Source organism: Erythrolamprus reginae, chromosome 3 (assembly GCF_031021105.1).
Source record: "Erythrolamprus reginae isolate rEryReg1 chromosome 3, rEryReg1.hap1, whole genome shotgun sequence".
NCBI classification, from domain to species: domain Eukaryota; kingdom Metazoa; phylum Chordata; class Lepidosauria; order Squamata; family Dipsadidae; genus Erythrolamprus; species Erythrolamprus reginae.
Window position 1 is genome coordinate 55,706,987 of NC_091952.1, and position 18,666 is coordinate 55,725,652.

Sequence of the window (18,666 nt, forward strand, 5' to 3'; positions counted from 1 at the left end):
CATTCCCCAAATCTCCCAATAATTTTAATGGTAACCTGTGTTCTCATACATGGTCTCACAACATATTTTTCTTTTATATCGTTGGGTGCTTGCAGGAACCCTGCAAAACTCTGTAATGATGGTTTCTGCTTAGAAAAGTTGCTTTTCTCTAAGCCAAACATACCTTAATAGAGTTTTTGTGTCTGTTTGTGTCTTAACATATTATACGAACCTAGCCATTTTTTACACTTACAATATGTGAATCTAGCAAATTATGGCTTATAAAATACTGAGCTCATTCACTAAATCAACATATTTGATCCCCTAAATAGCCATGCAGACACCTGCCTTTCAAAGTGCAGTATTAAAGGTTTCCATGGCGGATTTAATTCCGGATAATTACTCATTAACACCAGATGTTTCAGGCTTTCTCTCAACAATTGGTAGTTTTCAAGTCATTCCATGCAATTATAAAAAGGATTTTATTGAACGATAATGGTATCTACAGTTCATGCATCTACATATAAAAAATATTATCAGCATGCATTTTACATATACAAGAAGGTTTTGATGGTATTTTAAACATCTCAGAATCTCCAAAAACCTACTTTTTCCTTGGTCTTGTTTTCCCCTCCATGAATTTTATGGAAATGAAAGAACTCAGTGGATGATAGACAAAAGCATCATAGATTATTATGGCAGCAGCTGGTACTATGACATGCATGAAATTTAACACAGGCAGTTCCATAGTCAAGCAAACAAATTATAGCAAATGTAATTAGACTTACAGGAACCAAGAAAGCAATGCCATTATAACAAGGAATTAGGATGCACCTTTTATTGGATTATTGTGCTGAAAAGGGAACACACAGAGTAGTACAAGCCTAAAACCCTCAGTTCTTCATTATATGCTGACTAAATATCTTGCTTGAATGATACGGAGTCTTACCAACTGTTTTAATGCTAATGGTTCTCATTGCGCTTTATCACTATCTAGAAACATGCCTTCAAACAGGAGGATTGTTTATATGCACGCAAGCAGCACATGGAAAGGAATATGAAATATGCATGGTGAAAGCATTGAATAATGAATTGCATTGCGCTATAACAGAAGAAAGGGGGGAAATCTGGTGTCTGGAAAGGTTAATAATATGCAGTGTGTAGGGAGCCTCAAATGGGGCTCAATCCCATCAGAAGTTTACATAGTAAAATGCTCTTTTTTTCCCTCCTGAAAATAAAAAGGATACTCTTTCTTCCCACCCCTCCAGGATGTGATATGAATGAAGCTTTTCTATTCATGTAAGGCGGCCCTCAAACTGTGAGAAAATGTTAGGTTTGAAGGTTCTGTTAACTCCTTTTAATCTCTCAAAGTGCAAATCTGAGGCAGAAATATTACTTAAAGTCCTTCTGCTACAACTGCACTGATTGCAGAACATTAGGAGATTAAATAGGAGCATTAAAACAAAGGGGGGGGGGAGGTGAAGAGAAAGGGTCTTGTTGAAACCATTTAAGTGCAAAACTATATTTGGGTCTTTCTGGGGGCTAAATTATGACTATTATAAATAACAAGCCTCTACTGGGTTTTGGCAACTTAATGGTGACATTTGATGTATAGCATCACGATTAGCTCAATATGCAATTTTTATGTGGTGCTAAACTTGTTGGGAGTTTTGATTCCTCGCTGGTAATGTGTGTTGTTGTATTGTGTATGTTAAAACTAATGGACAGGAAAGAAGAATGAGCAAAATGATGCTACTTAGTTGGCAACTAATACCTGGAGCGTTATATTATCAACTAACTTGTTACTTTTTTCTCCATTGGTTTTGCTTTCTTCTCTTCCCCAACTAATCTTTCTAATTGTTCCTTGCTCTGGGACCCTTTAACTTGTTTTCATTTTGTTTGGTTTTATTCTTGTCCACTGCTACTACGCACATGCTACAGTACTTTTTCATTGCAGTCCCCCTACCTGGAAAACGAAACCCCAAAGGTACCCTAGCTGGCATTGACTTTCTAATGCTACACACATGAAACACTTGTAAAGAACAATACTTCTGAGCACCATCCAACAGCATGTCATGAAAACTGAATTAGCGGTTGCTGGGGAAAAAAAGAGAGCATGGTAGAGAGAAAGTGGGAAAGAGGTCAGCAAAGATTTGGTTGGCCTATGTATTGTTACTGAATTGACTATTATAAACAACACCTCTGCATCCAGGTTACCAATTCTACCTACATTATACCACTGCAAAAGCTCAGTCAAATGAAGCAGTAAAAAAAAGTGAGGGAGAATCCTCATTGTGCCATAGGATTGCAGGAAGTATTGGGCCTTGTTCAGGCAATGGAGGTGGTCTAAGGAAAGAAACAAGCGTAGTAGTTAAATGTCTATCACATTGGCCCACCGCAGGCATAGTGGGGCATCTGAGGGCACATGATTGCGACGGATCTCATTCCCATCCAGCCTCAAGACTTGTAGCTTGGAAAAATTCATGATGTCTACAAAGCTGCAAAAACTTTTGATGGTGAATTCTGGGGACAAAAAAGAGAGAGAAAGAATTATGTGTCTCATTTACACTTTTCTTTTATGAAGCTCAAGAATTATGTGTCACATTCTTATCAATAGAGACAAATCTCATTAGCTCGGATCCTCTATGTAACTTCAAGGATTAGCTAGTTCAAAGGGAGCTTCAGTGACTCTAAAGACATAAATCAGCATTCCTCATCTAATGCCTTCCAGAACTATCGGATTAAGCCTCAAAATTCTCTAAGTCAGTATGGATTTTGTACATTCTCTTGGGTATTTTAGACCTTGAGGTCCACTAGGTCTGCAAGGCAACAATGGTATTATGGACTGTGGTGTACGATACTAATCTCCCTATGTATTGGGTAGAGATTGAAGAAGCAACAAATATAAATTAAGCTATGCTTGGCCTTTAATTATTGATACAGGATCTAGGCTATACACATCTGAATGACCATCAGATGGCAGAAAAGAGGCTAGTATATATCTTTGCTGCCATCTAGAGGTTGACATTTATATCTTTGCTGCCATCTAGAGGTTGACATTTACAACCGAAGATGGTAGCTTAATTTTTTTTATGTAATAACATTTTTGATCCAGATGTTGTTGAGCCACTCCGAGTCTACGGAGAGGGGCGGCATACAAATCTAATAAATTATTATTATCTGGAGCTGCAAAGTTGGAGGCTGCTAGGAAATTAACATTTAAAACATTTGCATAGATACCATAGTAATATTATTTGAATTGTATAATATGCCATTATAAATCCAAAACATTTGAAACTAGGATAATTTTCTTCTTCAACTATTTTCAGCATGAAAGCCCACCTGTGCTATTTTCCTTCAATGGTATCAATGTACCTATTCAAAGCAATTCTTATTCATAGATGTCTAGAGCAGTAGATAATTCATGAAATACAGTATGTATGTCTGTAATATATATAAGCATCATTGTTACACTTAATTGGAAGATTTTATCACAAACATAGAATCAAAAGCGTTAAAAATAGCAATAGCATTAGCATTTAGATTTATATACTGCTTCACAGTGCTTTACAGCCCTCTCTAAGCCCTATTGCCTCCCAACAATCTGGGTCCTCATTTTACTAACCTTGGAAGGAGGTTGAGGCTGAGTCAACCTTGAACCTACTGAGATTCAATCTGCTAAACTGCTGGCAGCTGGTGATCAGCAGAAGTAGCTTGTACTACTGCACTCTAATCACTGCACCACCGAGGCTCTTTAAAGATCATTAGGTCATTAAATCCAATTTCATATTATATAAAAGTCAGAATATTCTTTGAGTCAAATTGACTTATAGTGACTGCTTGGATTTAGCCATGTTTTCATGGCCAAAGTATAGACGCTGGGGAATATGGAGAGATGAAGTCCAGATATCTTAAAGTTGCCAAGATTAAAAAACACTGATATTATTCCAAGACTTTTTTTATCACTTGTCAAAGCAGTAATAGGTTGTGTTCTAAGAAGCCACTCAAAAAGGCTAAGGAAAAATAATTAAAAAAGAATATTAAAATGAGAAGGAATTCATTTAAAACCAAAGTTGAAAAGAAGTGTCACCACAATGGGTCAGAAGCAGTTTAAAACTGCATTTAAATAAACCAAAGGGAAAAAACCCCCCAAGCAAGCTTTACTTTAAGACCTGAAAATTGAAATAGGCATCATTCAGGCTTTGCAGCTGTCACCGAAAAGCCATTTTTGTACGGAGAGATTAGCTTGGGTTCTGGGGAGAAATAAATAATTTATTGAGAAACTTCAAATGATATATTATGGGAGCAGGGTTTTATTAGACTACATCCATGAAAAAAGAAACCTCGGAGTTTTAAATAATTTATTATTTTCTTATTTACCGTCTCTTCTATTTTCTTTTGGATTCGATTTTAGTTTTTAAATTATTTGGATTGGAATCTCTTTGTGGATTTAATCTACCAGTAACCTATGCTATGCTATTAATATTGAGGACTACTGAATTTAAAACATCATAGGTAATTGGGAGATATATGGATTGTGTTGTCCAAAGATCACAGAGGCCTTGAAAGATAAAAGTAACTCAGAAACTCTTTATCTAACAACCAGTCTTGTTTTCTTCTCTGCCATTCTTAAGTGATCATTCTTAGTAGAGTGAAATTCTGAAGGCTTCCAAGGCACATTGATAGACAAGTATAGGCTGGAGGGAATAAATTGTATTGCTCTTTTTAAAGCAGCCAGAGGGAATCCAAGGCCAAGTTATTTGAAACAGGTTCTACTCTTCATCAATCTTGAATCCTGGTAATTGGGTAGACAAGTCCTTGCAGTTACCTTGCTAAGATTTCAGAAGTGATTTGCCACTGCCTCTTTCTCAAGGCTGAGAGAGTGACTCGCCCAAGGTCACTCCCTTTTCTTCATGACCAAGGTGGGACTAGAATTCACAGGATTGCAGGAACTGGATACAGGTAGTCAGGAGCAGTAATGGGCAGCCAACATTTTTTCTACCACATTATTATTATTATTATTATTATTATTATTATTATTATTATTATTATTATTTCTTGGATTTGTATGCCGCCCCTCTCCGCAGACTATGGGTGTAGCTTATTTTATGGGTGTGGCTTGATGGTCATGTGACTGGGTAGGAGTGGCTTGCTGGTCATGTGACCAGGTGGGAGTGGCTTGAATGATCATCATCGTTCAAGTGAACTGTTAATTCCTCGACTTACAACCACACCAGTGTCGCTCTCTGGGATGACAATTTGCTTCGCGTTTCCCATGCTCTCCTTCCTGGGTCTCCCCCTGCCTCAGGCTGGGTAGCTAGGTGAATGGGTGCCGATCAGCTGTTGAGAAAAGAGGGGGGAAGAAATGGGCCCCCTGCAACTCCTGCCGGTGCTGGTCACCCTGCCGCTTTCTGAGAAGGAGGAGGATGGGAGGGGGGGATAGTCAGCTGGAGCTGGGCACGTAGCTCCATTTCTGCCGGTGGAACTGTGTTCCACCCCGTGCTGGTCAGGGGTGAATCGCACTTACTGCCGCTTCTGGTGCGCTGGGCATGCAGCTTCCGGTCTCTGGTGTCCCAGCATGTTTTTGCTTCTCCGCATGTGCAGGAAGCAAAATCTTCTGAGGGTATTATTATTATTATTATTATTATTATTATTATTATTATTATTTATTGGATTTGTATGCCGCCCCTCTCCGAAGACTCAGGGCAGCTCACAACAACAATAAAACAGTGTGACAATGTAAACAAATCTAATATTTTAAAAAAGCATCTAAAAAACCCATCATTTAAAAACCATGCAACATATGCATACCATACATAAAACTATAAAAGCCTGGGGGAGATGTCTCAGTTTCCCCATGCCTGGCGATATAAGTGGGTCTTACGTAGTTTGCGAAAGACAAGGAGGGTGGGGGCAATTCTGATCTCTGGGGGGAGTTGATTCCAGAGGGCCGGAGCTGCCACAGAGAAGGCTCTTCCCCTAGGTCCTGCCAGATGACATTGTTTAGTCGACGGGACTCGGAGAAGGCCGACTCTATGGGACCTCATTGGCCACTGGGATTCGTGCGGCAGAAGGTGGTTCCGGAAGTATTCTGGTCCGATGCCATGTAGGGCTTTAAAGGTCATTACCAACATCCACATGCACGCAAGATTTTGGCAATGTTTTTGTTTCCACGTATGCACAGAAGCAAAAAAAAAATATCACAGAAATCTCATGCACATGCATACCCACATGAGATTTTGTTTCCTGCTCATGCACAGAACCAAAAACATGCATGTGCAACTCAATTTTTACTACCAGTGCAGTGTCCTTTACTGTTCCAGTAGGAACTCACTACTGTAGGAAGTAGTCCTCAATTTATGACCACAATTGGGCCCCAAATTTCTGTTGCTAAACAAGATAGTGGTGAGGTGAATTTTGCCTCATTTGCGACCTTTCTTGCCACAGTTTTTAAGGGAATCACTACAGTTGTTAATTTAATAATGTGGTTTTTAAGTGAAACTAGTTTCTACTTTGACTTTGCTTGTCAGAAGGTCACAATAGGTAATCACGTGATATAGGAACACTGCAACCATCATAAATATGAGTCAGTTGCCAAGCATTTGACTATGGAGATGCTGCAATGATGAAAAATGGTCATAAGTAACCTTTTAGTGCCTTTGTAACTTTAAGGTCACTAAACGAACTGCTGTAAGTCAAGGACCACCTGTATGTCTGATGAAGAAAAGGACTAGAGGTGACATGATAACAGATTTCCAATATCTAAAGGGCTGCCACAAGAGAGAGAGAGAGAAAGAGAGAGGGAGGGAGAGGAACAGAAAGCCAATGTATTCTCCAAAGCATCTGAGGAAGCAATGGATGGAAATTTTATCAAAGAAAGATCCAACTTAGAACTAAGAAATTTCTTGACAGAACAGTTATTTAGTGAAATAGCTCCTGAAATTGTGGGTGCTCCATCACTGGAGGTTTTAAAGAAGAGATTTGTCTGAAATGATATAGTTGTGATGGCAAACCTATGGCCCACATGCAAGTTTGGTCAGGTATGCAGAACCAGTAGAAAATTTTTGAATTTTTTTCTTTTTCCCCTTCTGGGCTCTGGATATGTTTTTCCTATCACGATAAAGGAGGTTGAATGTGTATAATTTTAGAAGAGTTATGCATGTGTGTACATACACATGCAGTTTATATAGTAGATAATGTATATTTTTGTGTGCCTGTGTGTAATATGTATGTACATATATGGCATATATACATAGAATTAAATAGCATATTTTGGATGTTCAGTAATAATAAGGGAAATTGTATCTCTTTGAGGTAAGGGGAGGCCAGGCACCCTAACCCTAACCCAAACCCTTGATGTGAGTGACGTCAAATTGGCCACCTTTAAGCCAATCACATAACCTTTCAGCCACCTCCCGGTCACATGATCATCAAGCCACTCCCACATGCTCACATGGCAGGCAAGCCACACCCACAAAATAAGCCATGCCCACAGTGTGGTAGTAAAATTTTTTGCAGCCATTCACTGACCATCATAAATATGAACCAGTTGGTGTGGACCTGAATTTTGGTCACCTGAGATGCCACAAAGTTCTAACTGTAAAAAATCATTGCAAGCCATTTTTTCCAGTGCTGTTGTAACTCTGAATGGTCACGAAATGAAGTGGTGTAAGTCAAGAACCAGCCATAAGCTTTACAGATCTTTAGCCTTTCACTTTCTGCAAATAGTCAAACCAGACTTGGCCTCATTATGGTTTGAGTGAAGATAAACCAACGCCATGGGCTGGAAATTTCCCTTGCCCTTTAAATGTCATTCGGTAGTCAAACTGCATTGGCTACATAATGGCTGAATCATTTCTAAAAGAAAAACCATTAGCTGCATTTTAAAGCAGCAACGTTTAGAACTATGAACATATTTAAAAGGTAAAACGTAAGGAGGAGCAGCAATCATCAAGAGTGGGAACCTTAGGGGTGGGTGGGTCTAACATAACTTCAATTTGCTATATACTGACATACTGAAGTAGAGCAATTTTTGTTTTTTTTTGCTTCCATAGTAAACTGCAATGGGGTGTGTAAAAACACCACTGGAACAAGTCCTCCATTCTATTTTATCAAATTGCTGTTATTTTAGAACACATCAGGATATGTGCAGAACTCTGCATGTTGCTACAGGACTAACAGAGAGAGTAGAATAGTAACTCACATCATCTGTTAAGCTCCTGCTGCAGTGGTGGGTTTCAAATATTTTTTATTACCTGTTCTGGTGGGAATCGCAGAGGAAGGATACTGCAAAATCTCCATGCCCTCCCCATTCCAGGGGAAGGTTGCTGCAAAATCCCCATTTTGTCCCAATCAATTGGGACTCGGAACGCAGAGAATAGATGGGGGCAGGGCAGTCAGAAGTGGTGTTTACCAGTTCTCCGAACTACTCAAAATTTCTGCTATCGATTCTCCAGAACTGGTCAGAACCTGCTGAAACCCACCTCTGCTCTGCTGCACCCAATGATTTTTTTTTACTACTGGATCTACTACGTGGCTTGGTGGGCGTGACCTGGTTTGGTGGCTGCGGCTTTGTGGGCATGGTGGGATACAGGAGTTGGGAAAAGGCCTGAAATGGGAAGCAGGCATTCTTTTTTTAAGAAAGCGGGGAGCTTTTGGAACCTGACTTTCTATGCACTGCTGTAGTTTTTGCAGACTTTGGGCCAAATGGTTCTGGCTGATTTTTAGGAACAAATCTAAAATAGTATCCTATAGCATTTGCAGCAGGACAAACACTGTATACACTGTTTTCAAAATGCCTTCATCCTTCTGAAATAACTATTTTTTTAATGTCTCTAGCTTGCAAAACTTCAGTCCAGCGCCTTAGCTGAAATTATAGTTTGAACTCTGCAGATGAGTTGAAATGAAAATGGGTGAAAGAAAATGGGACCATTATCATTTGAGAGGTCAAGAGAACAACAAAAAGATTCTGCGTGAGAGATAGAAGTCAGCATTACCTTAAAAGCCTATCAGCTCTATATGCAACACTAATTTGGCTCCTTTGTCTTGTTCTGCTATTTTCCTCTTTTATTTTGGGGAATCAAAAAAGCAACTGTCTTATGAAAAAATGTTAAAAATACATCAAAGGTTAACAACAGAACTCCTTGAAAAACGAGTGAGTCTATAAAGAGGGAGAAACAATTTAATGGTCTGTCATACAGAGTGAGAGATTTGAAGAAAAGTTTGTGTAACTTTTGTAAACTTTCTCCATGACTTGATGATACCTTGTTAGATTCTGGCAGGAATAAACTTGATAAACGCAACAGGCACACAGATTCAGAGGAATTTAAAGATTAATATACAACTAAGATCAGAGGTTTTTCTTTTGGGATTTTGACAATCACGAACTTTGTTATCTACATGACATCTGCAGCAAAATTGTTATAGGATGGAAAGATACAGCACAACTGATAATGGAGGAATAGTTTGAAAGATAGTAGGACTTTTCAAGATGGCGAAATCAACTGCTTTGCTGATAGAAAAGACATAAATAGACATCAAAACATCAGTATTGAAGATGAGACAGACTACATTAGAGAAAGGAGAGAGAGATATAACCATAGACTAAGAGGCAAATTTATAATTTTACCTATTACTGCTTTCAAGATGAACTGAAGCCACTTTTTGTATCCTTATTTCTTTTCCCCCTATTTTTCTTTTTTGCACTTTTAGTTTTCTTTGATTTTTTTCTTATTTTTTCTTACTATTAGTAATTACTATTAGTATTAGTTTTTCTACTTCTTTAAAAAAATATTTTAATAAAAATTACATATACATATGTTGTGGCCCATCCACGTCCTGTACAGCTTATAATGGATTCTGAGGGTTGAGAGACGGGTTAGTATCCTAGGCCATAAGACTTGGCATCCAAGTCTTAGAGCGAGGAAGTTGGAGAGGATGTGAGGTCAGAGGCTGAAAGCCAAACAGAGCCTCTTGCATCTCCAGAGGTGCCCATGAGTGATTTAGGAGAAGAGGAAGAGCCTCTTCTTGATGCCAGAGTGCGCAGAAGTGTCAGAAGACATGAGTGACTGAGCAGGAGGAGATCTCTGCATGAATAGATCTGTAGAACACTTGGCCACGCCTTTAGGGTATTTAAGGGTGAGCCTCATGACAAGCCAGTGTGGAAGTCAACTATCAAATGTGAGAGATGGCTGCTTGGATTTGACTCTTGAACTATTTATGTGATTTACAAATTAAGAAACAGAAATCTTGGTCTCTGGGCTTCCTGCCAACTCAGAGTGAGTCATGTTAATTAGAAATTTGGAAATCAAAAAGAACTCTTTGGGGAGTTTAATTTACTGTTTGAGGCTAATGGATTAGGTTGAATGTGTATGATTGTATAGTTAGGGGATTTTACTATGTTAGTAATGTTTTTTAAATTGATTTAATTTCTCTACTATTGGATTTGTAATGTATTGTATTACTGTTATGTTGTGAGCCGCCCCAAGTCTTTGGTGAGGGGTGGCATACAAATCTAATAAACTATAAACTATAAACTAAGTATAATGAACAGCTGAGATGGAATGGATTTATTTCTTGCTTTTGCTGTTACATTTTACACAGTTAAACCTTGCTACTAAACTATTAGAATTACATGCTTAAATTTTGTCATATTTATTTATTTATTTATTTATTTATTCATTCATTCATTCATTCATTCATTCATTCATCCATCCATCCATCCATCCATCCATCCATCCATCCATCCATCCATTTATTGGATTTGTATGCCGCCCCTCTCCGAAGACTCGGGGTGGCTAAGAGCAATAATAAGACAGCATATAATAATAATCCAATACTAAAAACAATTAAAAACCCATTATAATAAAAACCAAACAGACATACAGACATACCATGCATAAAATTGTAACGGCCTAAGGGAAAAGAGTATCTCAGTTCCCCCATGCCTGGCGGCAGAGGTGGGTTTTAAGTAGTTTACGAAAGGCAAGGAGGGTGGGGGCAATTCTAATCTCTGGGGGGGAGCTGGTTCCAGAGGGCCGGGGCCGCCACAGAGAAGGCTCTTCCCCTGGGTCCTGCCAAGTGACATTGTTTAGTTGACGGGACCCGGAGAAGACCCACTCTGTGGGACCTAACTGGTCGCTGGGATTCGTGCAGCAGAAGGCAGTCCCGGAGATAATCTGGTCTGGCGCCATGAAGAGCTTTATAGGTCATAACCAACACTTGTGGGAATGTATTTCTTGGGGGGCCTCATCACTGGGACAGAACAACATACACAGATAAATGAAAAAGGTGCGAACCAAAGAAAATTAGGAGGGCATAGTTCTTTTGTCTGAAATTCACAATCAGTGAAGATGTGGGAATAATTCCAAAGGGATTTGGGGTAAAAAGACGTTATTTTAGAACTGATGCCATTTTGGAAACGAAAGCTTAGCCAGAGGTTGACATCTGAATAGCTGCTCAGCTCCCAAGCCCACCCAAATTTTAAAAGATGGGGGGAATCTAATAAGATATTTTGGTAAATTCTAATGATAAATTAAGATTTTCTCAACTTCTTGTGCTACATTTTGGATCTTTGCCAGGGATTGGTGCAGACAGAACTCTTATGTAAAATGTCCCCCATCTTCACTGTACCTGTTAAGAATCTCACAAACTGTGGATAGAAGTTCCACTGTTTAGAAGTTATAGTCCTTAGACGAAGAAGCTGAATTATGTCATCATATATCATTGACTTTTTAAAAGGTAGTTTTCTAAAACCAGCAAAAATTGCAGTGTGATTGTGCTATGATTTGTGCTAGGATATCTGTAATTGTAAAATATGATTGCATGTTATGAGACTATTTTTACATCGGCTTCAGGTCTCAGGCTTTTGTCCTTCTTGATGGATAGAAATGTTTCTGAATACATTTTGTTACAAACTATGTTTCCTATTTAAACTGATCTCTACAGTCCATAATTAGTCTGAAGTCTAGCGTTATTAACTGATTAGACTAAGACTATGCCACAATCTCCTTTGTTTAGGTAAAAGGGAACTTCAGATTTTCTCACCTTACGTGTGAACTAATGGCTTATTTCAGCTTATCTGCTGAACAATATACAGTACCAGGAGTGGGTAATGATGTGGTGTGATGGGGGCTGCATTCCAGTGGACAGAGCCAGGAATACCTGTAACTCTCATATACTATGTGTAAAACATATGGTCTTGTGCACTCAGATCTCACATTCACAGATATACACATTTTTACATACTTCCATTCTCACACAAAATCTGTTAATATACTTTTTATTTTCTCTCTCTTGTTTTCTCTCCCCTATCCCCCATAAGCATTGTATATACAGTGTTCCTTCGATTTTCGCGGGTTCGAACTTCACGGAACGCCTATACCACGGTTTTTCAAAAAATATTAATTAAAAAATACTTCGCGGTTTCCCCCCTATACCACGTTTTTCCCCGCCCGATGATGTCATATGTCATTGCCAAACTTTTGTCTGCCTTTAAAAAACATTTTTTTAAAATAAACTTTAATAAATAAACATGGTGAGTAATAATCTAAGGGAATGGGAAATTGTAATTTAGGGGTTTAAAGTGTTAAGGGAAGGCTTGGGATACTGTTCATAGCCAAAAATAGTGTATTTACTTCCGCATCTGTACTTCGCGGAAATTCGACTTTCGTGGGTGGTCTTGGAACGCATCCCCCGTGAAAATCGAGGGAACACTGTAAATGCAAACTGAGCAGAGATGGTCTTGTAGCAGGGGAGATTTTAACTCCTTTCTCTCTCTCCCTCTCTCTCTCTCACATACACACCTCCACCCAGTGATCCAATGCAAAGTTATAGAGTTAGTTTGCAGGGAGGGTGGGAATAGCTATTTTGGTTATGTTAGAACCACTGGGACAATACTTAAAATTAGCAACAGGGGGATAGCAATGGTTCCCTGTGTCCAGATGATCTGGGCATTAAAAAAAGAGAGTGTGAACTCTCAGGGGTCAGAGGTCAAGTGAATGAAGCTATACTCGACATGCCTTTATAAGGCAAAGTAGTAAATAACCTTATGTTAGCCTCAGTTAAGAGATAAAGAAATAATTAAAGCAAGCCAGACTACTGTCTCTTCTTCAAGAGGTGCAAGAGACCCAAAGCCTATGGTGAAGGTGCAGGGATTTCCAAACTTGGTCACTTTAAGACTTGTGGACTTCAACTCCCCCGAATTCCCCAGCCAGCTAGGGGGAATTCTGGGAGTTGAAGTCCACAAGTCTTAAAGGGACCAAGTTTGTGAACTTAAAGGGACCCTGGTGAATGTGTCACTAAGCCTGGAATGCAACTTAACCAAATATTTTCTCCAACTCAAAATTATTGTTTTTCACCTGTTGTAAGTACAGTATCTCATTTTTTACAGAGCCAAACATTCCAGAAAAATCTTATTTTAAAATCAAGCCTATGAAACATTATTCCAATCAGAATTTCAATGCAGTTGAAATATTAAAAAATAGGTAAGAGAGCTCTGTGCATGCAAATTTAAAGCTCCATTTGAATTTAGAAAGGATTATTCCCAGGCAAGTAGATATAAAACCAATGCTTAAAGTAGCAATCTTAACAGATTCATAATCTGGTGTAAATCTCATTTGCATTCCTGGAGGTTCCTGTTAAACCAAAATATAGGAAGACTGAAAATTATGTTAGAAAGATAACTGATGTGTTATTAACACGATCTTTCTAATGTTTGCCACCATTGATCAGTGAAAAAAATGAATGGATTTTACATTGTACATTAATCGTTTTAAATTAGGAAATAACTTTTAGTTCCCTTTCTTATCTGCTTGCTTCTACTTATGCTGTCATTTTTGAATTACTTAATTCACCTATCATAAGAGAATGCAGTCTTTTTTTAGCTACTAAGCAATGTTTGGTCTGGAAATGGCATATATAAATCTAACTGCTACTTCTTTCCGTGGGACAGTCACGCTTTTTCATAATCTGTCCCGCGTCCCGCGCCTTACCAGAAATGTCCAGATTTTCTTCCTTCCTCCCTCCCTCTCCCCCCTCTCTTTCCTCTATGGTGACGGCGGAAGGAAACGGCAAAGCGTCTTGGGGTCATCCTGGGTGGGTTGTACTTCCTGTGTCTCCCAGCTCAGGGTAGGCCTCGCGATGAGCTTTTTGAAGAATTCTTTGAAACAGAGTGAGGGGATCCAGCTGTGGCAACTCGTTACTGAGGCCATGTTCGCAGAACACAGCCTGGGCACTGGCAGCCTGTACATCACCGAGAGATGAGGGTGTCCCCCAGAGAAAAAGGAAGGGAGGATGAGAGAGAGAGAAAAAATAAAGAGAAATCCTCCCCCCCATCAATGGTGTCCCGCTTTAGCAAGGTAAAGCGCCCCGAGTCTTCGGAGAGGGGCGGCATACAAATCGAATAAATAATAATAATAATAATAATAATAATAATAATAATAATAATAATAATAATAATAATAAAAGGTAAAAATCTGGTCACTTGATGCTATCGCTATGTTCACTTAATGACTGTCGCAAAAAGTCATAAATTCAGGTTGATCTCATGACTTTTGTAACATATGACCATAATGACCAAGCTCCATGATGGCTGTCCTTGACTTATGAAATTCAGCAGGTTCTGACAGGTTCTGGAGAACCAGTAGCAGAAATTTTGAGTAGTTCGGAGAACTGGCAAATCCCATCTCTGGCTAGTACCAGAGTGGGGTAGGCATGGAGATTTTCAATATCCTTCCCCCAATAATGGGGAGGGAATGGGGATTTTGCAGTATCTTCCCAGTAGTGCAGTGGTTCTCAACCTTGGGGTCGGGACCCCTTTGGGGGTCGAATGACCATTTCACAGGGTTTACCTAAGACCATGGGAAAAGACAAATTTCCAATGGTGTTAGCAACTAAAACTTCTATTCTGGCATCTCGGAACATATTTTTACAATCCAACCAATCTGGCATTTACAGGGGGGGGGGGTGTCCCTCTGACCTCTTGCCAATCAGCTTAAAGATCTGTTGGAAGAATTGGTGCTAAACTTATAGTTGGGGGTCACCACAAAATGAGGAACCGTATTAAGGGGCCGCGGCATTAGAAAGGTTGAGAACCACTGCAGTAGTGGATTTTTGGCTTCCAGAGAGCCTCTGGGGGGATGGAGAATGGCGTTTTTACCCTCCTTCAGCTCCAGGGATGCCTTTAGAGCCTGGGGAGGGTGAAACACAAGCCTACTGGGCCCACCAGAAGTTAGAAAACAGGCTGTTTCCAGAGGGTCCCCGGGAGGCAGGGGAAGCAGTTTTCGTCCTCCCCAGGCACTGAATTATGGGTGTGAGCACTCATGTATGCACGATAGCGCACACCCACACTCTTTTGGCACCTGAGGAAAAAAAAGGTTTGCCATCACTGACATCGAATATTCTGTAAACTAAAGAAACCAAGAGATGAACTGACCCATTGCTTTCTGGTTTTAATTTCCTGCACTGTCATTTTGTACTTTGACCAAAACAAGAACTAATCAAAGAATAAAATATTTTTCCCTCCCCAAGGAAAAAGAGAGAAAGAGCAGTTGCATGAATGAGAAGTTTATCCTTAGGAATCTGTTTTAAAACACTCCTCAAACTGGTCCAGGTTGTTTTTAAGTATGAGAGAACTGCTCTCTTTTCTTCCTCTTTATTATATGGGAAAGAAAAATTTCCAGTAGAAGAGAAAGTCAAATTGATTGTCAGTTTTCAAGGACTTCCAGCATCTTTGCTGGATATCCTCCCCCACTGTGTTCACAACCAGCACCCAACTCCTCCTCTCTCCCTCTCTCCCTCTTCCTCTGTTTTGAGTGCTCCTTGTCCACCTCAGGTCATGTCAGATTCTGAGGAGGATGAACCAGGCCCTGGATACCCTGGGCCAGCGGGGGTTGCCAGCTGATGCAGAGAGTAGGAGTGAGGGAGAAAGTGACCTGAGTGAACCTGAGGAACCACTAGAGGGGGATGATATGACAATGGAGGATGGTCTCAATTGGAGGATGAGGAGGACATTACAGTGGAAAGTCAGTGGACAGACCGTTGCTATAGGAGATAGTGGAGAAGGTGAGATGAGTTGCATAGTAAAAGGTATTAGTATACAACCTTAGTCTCTGGGTGTGATGTCACTTCCAGGCAGTATAAAGGCAAAGGATTTTGGGAAATTGGGTGTGGGGTTTCAAAGTTGTTCAATGGAAGAGATGTGAGACTGTGATGTGTGATTGAACAAAGCTTTAAAACCAGGATTTCTGCCTCAATAAAAGACATTCTCTGCTGGATGATTGTTGCCTGTGACTTTTGTGAGCAAATTAATATGCTTAAATGATAAATGGACTTGCTATCTAAGGAATGCTGACTAGGCCGAGTTTGGCGCCTTTCCCAGACATTGTTTATGTTTAGCTCCAAAGAGAAAAATAACCCCCTTTTCCTTGCTGTTTAAAATCTGCTTTTTGTTATGTGTGCTTTTCTCAAGAAAGAGTTTGATTTTATCATTAAATAAGGGATTTTTGAGTTGGTGGGTTTGCTCCGAGGGGTGTGCACAGAATACTGTCTCCCTCCCCTTCCCCCTCTCTCCCTCCCCCTCCCATCTTCCTCTCCCTCCCTGCCTCTTTCCCTCCCTCTCTCCTCTTCAGGCTGCTTTGTGAGAACCTGTGAGTTCTCAGGAACAAAGCACCAGGCTTCTGGCTCCACTTTTTCCCAGCTGGAATTTTGGGAGTAATCTTCCTTCACTATTCATTGTCTTATCAAGGAACTGAGACATATTTCAATTGCTCATATAGCAAGCCTTATCTCATGTCAAAATTAGACTGCACCTCTGTCTAGTAACCTCCGTTCTCTCTTTCATTTGTAAATCTCCCATGTTCTCCTGGTACTTCTTCCATCTTTGATTTTATCAAAGTGAAAGCCATTAAGGAGGCAAAGGTGGGATAATTGTAGAGTGATTTTCGAACATTGAATCCAAGAAAGCAGCTGATATCCTTTTACCTAGTTGTTGTCATTTCAAAACAGCTTATCCCCCCAGTCTACCCTGCTTCAATGCCACCCCGTAATAGCTCACTGTTCAGAACATGAAAGCTCACCATTTATTTTGTTCCCTTGAAGATAAAGGTTTTCAAGGCTTGTGCTGACTCGTGGGATCTTCTGAAGCTGATTGTAAGAGAGGTCAAGTTCCAAAATGCTGCTTGTATTGAAAGCATTTGGGGAGAGACCGTCATTTGTCAGGATGTTGTGAGACATTCGTACATAGAGAAGTTTTGGGGAGACCTTGAAGTAATCATCAGAGACTGCATTTATGTGATTGTGCTCCAAATAGAGTTGTTCTAAAGAGATTGGAAGCCCACTAGGGACTTTGGTGAGGTGGTTGTAGCTCAAATCTGCAAGGATCAGAGAGTTTAGCCACTTGAGGTTTGATCCTATTTCTTGGATATGGTTGTGGCTGAGATAGAGGGCTGTGAGGTTGTCTAGGCCTTCAAGGGCATTGGATGGGATCTTGGAGATCTGATTGTAAGCCAGGTGAAGCTCTCTCAATGATTGCGGCAAGGGGTGAGGGATTTTGGTCAGGTTGTTATGGTCAAGGTACAGCCTCTCTAGATTCTTGAGCTTGGCAAAGACCCTCTTGCCTATTTTCTCACTGGTGAGTTGATTGCCATGCATTGCTAACCACTCGAGTTTGGTTGCGTTGTCAAAGGCTCCCTCTTGAATCGCCACAATTTGGTTATTCTGGAAGTAGGCATATTTCATCCGAGAAGGCACAAATGGAAGATACTTAAGATTGCGAGCATCACAATACAAGGCAGAAGAGAAATGAGGGGGGCATTCACATTCTTGGGGGCACTCCCTAGAGACAGGTGGTTCAGGGACAGGCTCTCCAACATAGGATCCAACTGGCTCAGAAGAGTAAGAAGAATATGGGGGAATCTCATCTTCATAATATGGTGAATAGCTGTAGGAAGATTGACTGCGCAAATATTGCTGTAACCAGAACATGTCCTCGTAGTGATCATATTGGCTCAAGGATATTCCACAGAGGCCAACTAGGATCAAAACAGAAGCCCAATGCATTGTGCCGCAAACTTTGGTTTAACCTATAAAGAGTACAGTGAGAAAGAGAGAGAGAAAAAACCAACCATCAAAAATATTACCTCAGGAAAACAAAGTCACAATAGCTATAGTACTTATATACTACTTTGTAGCATTGTACAGCCCTCTCTAAGCAGTTTACAGAGTCAGCATATTGCCCCCAACATTATGGCTCCTTATTTTACCAACCTCAGAAGGATGGAAGGCTGAGTCAACCTTGAATTGATCAGGATTGAACTCCTGGCAGTGAGCAGAGTTAGCCTGCAATACTGCATTCTAACCACTGTACTACCATAGTTCCTTACTGATTAACAACTATTAATGTGTATGAAAGGGACTGAGATCACTTATGACTTAAACATACATGCTTTCCATACTAGACAGTCTAAGTTAGCTTTATGGAACCAATAAAAGCAATTATTAGATTTTTAATGTCAGGCATAGAGACTTCAATTTGTAAGGCTTATAAACTGTTCTAGTCAAAACCAACTTTGAGAAGTATATAATTCCCTTCTTTGTAGACGTAGGAGATGACCTCTGAGAATATCATTTTCAATTTGTATGCTATTTTATTTTAATAATGATCCTTATCAGAAGAGTGAATTCAAATCT

General features: G+C 39.9%; 1 protein-coding gene across 1 annotated transcript; it reads right to left on the reverse strand.

The window, feature by feature from the left end:
* Positions 1-442: 442 nt before the first annotated feature.
* On the reverse strand, positions 443-18,053 carry FMOD (fibromodulin). The gene is made up of 2 exons (XM_070748888.1): positions 17,055-18,053; positions 443-2,502 (listed from the first exon to the last, which is right to left on the reverse strand). Exons 1-2 carry the CDS (start codon positions 18,034-18,036, stop codon positions 2,351-2,353), a joined length of 1,134 nt encoding a protein of 377 aa, XP_070604989.1. The 5' UTR covers positions 18,037-18,053; the 3' UTR covers positions 443-2,350.
* Between the last annotated feature and the right edge of the window lie 613 nt (positions 18,054-18,666).

Excerpts from the sequence above, each read along its gene's own strand:
- FMOD (XM_070748888.1), bottom strand. The coding sequence starts at position 18,036 with ATGCATTGGGCTTCTGTTTTGATCCTAGTTGGCCTCTGTGGAATATCC. Across the intron at positions 2,503-17,054 it reads TCAAGGGAACAAAATAAATG|AATTCACCATCAAAAGTTTT; the intron begins GTGAGCTTTCAT and ends TTTTGTCCCCAG.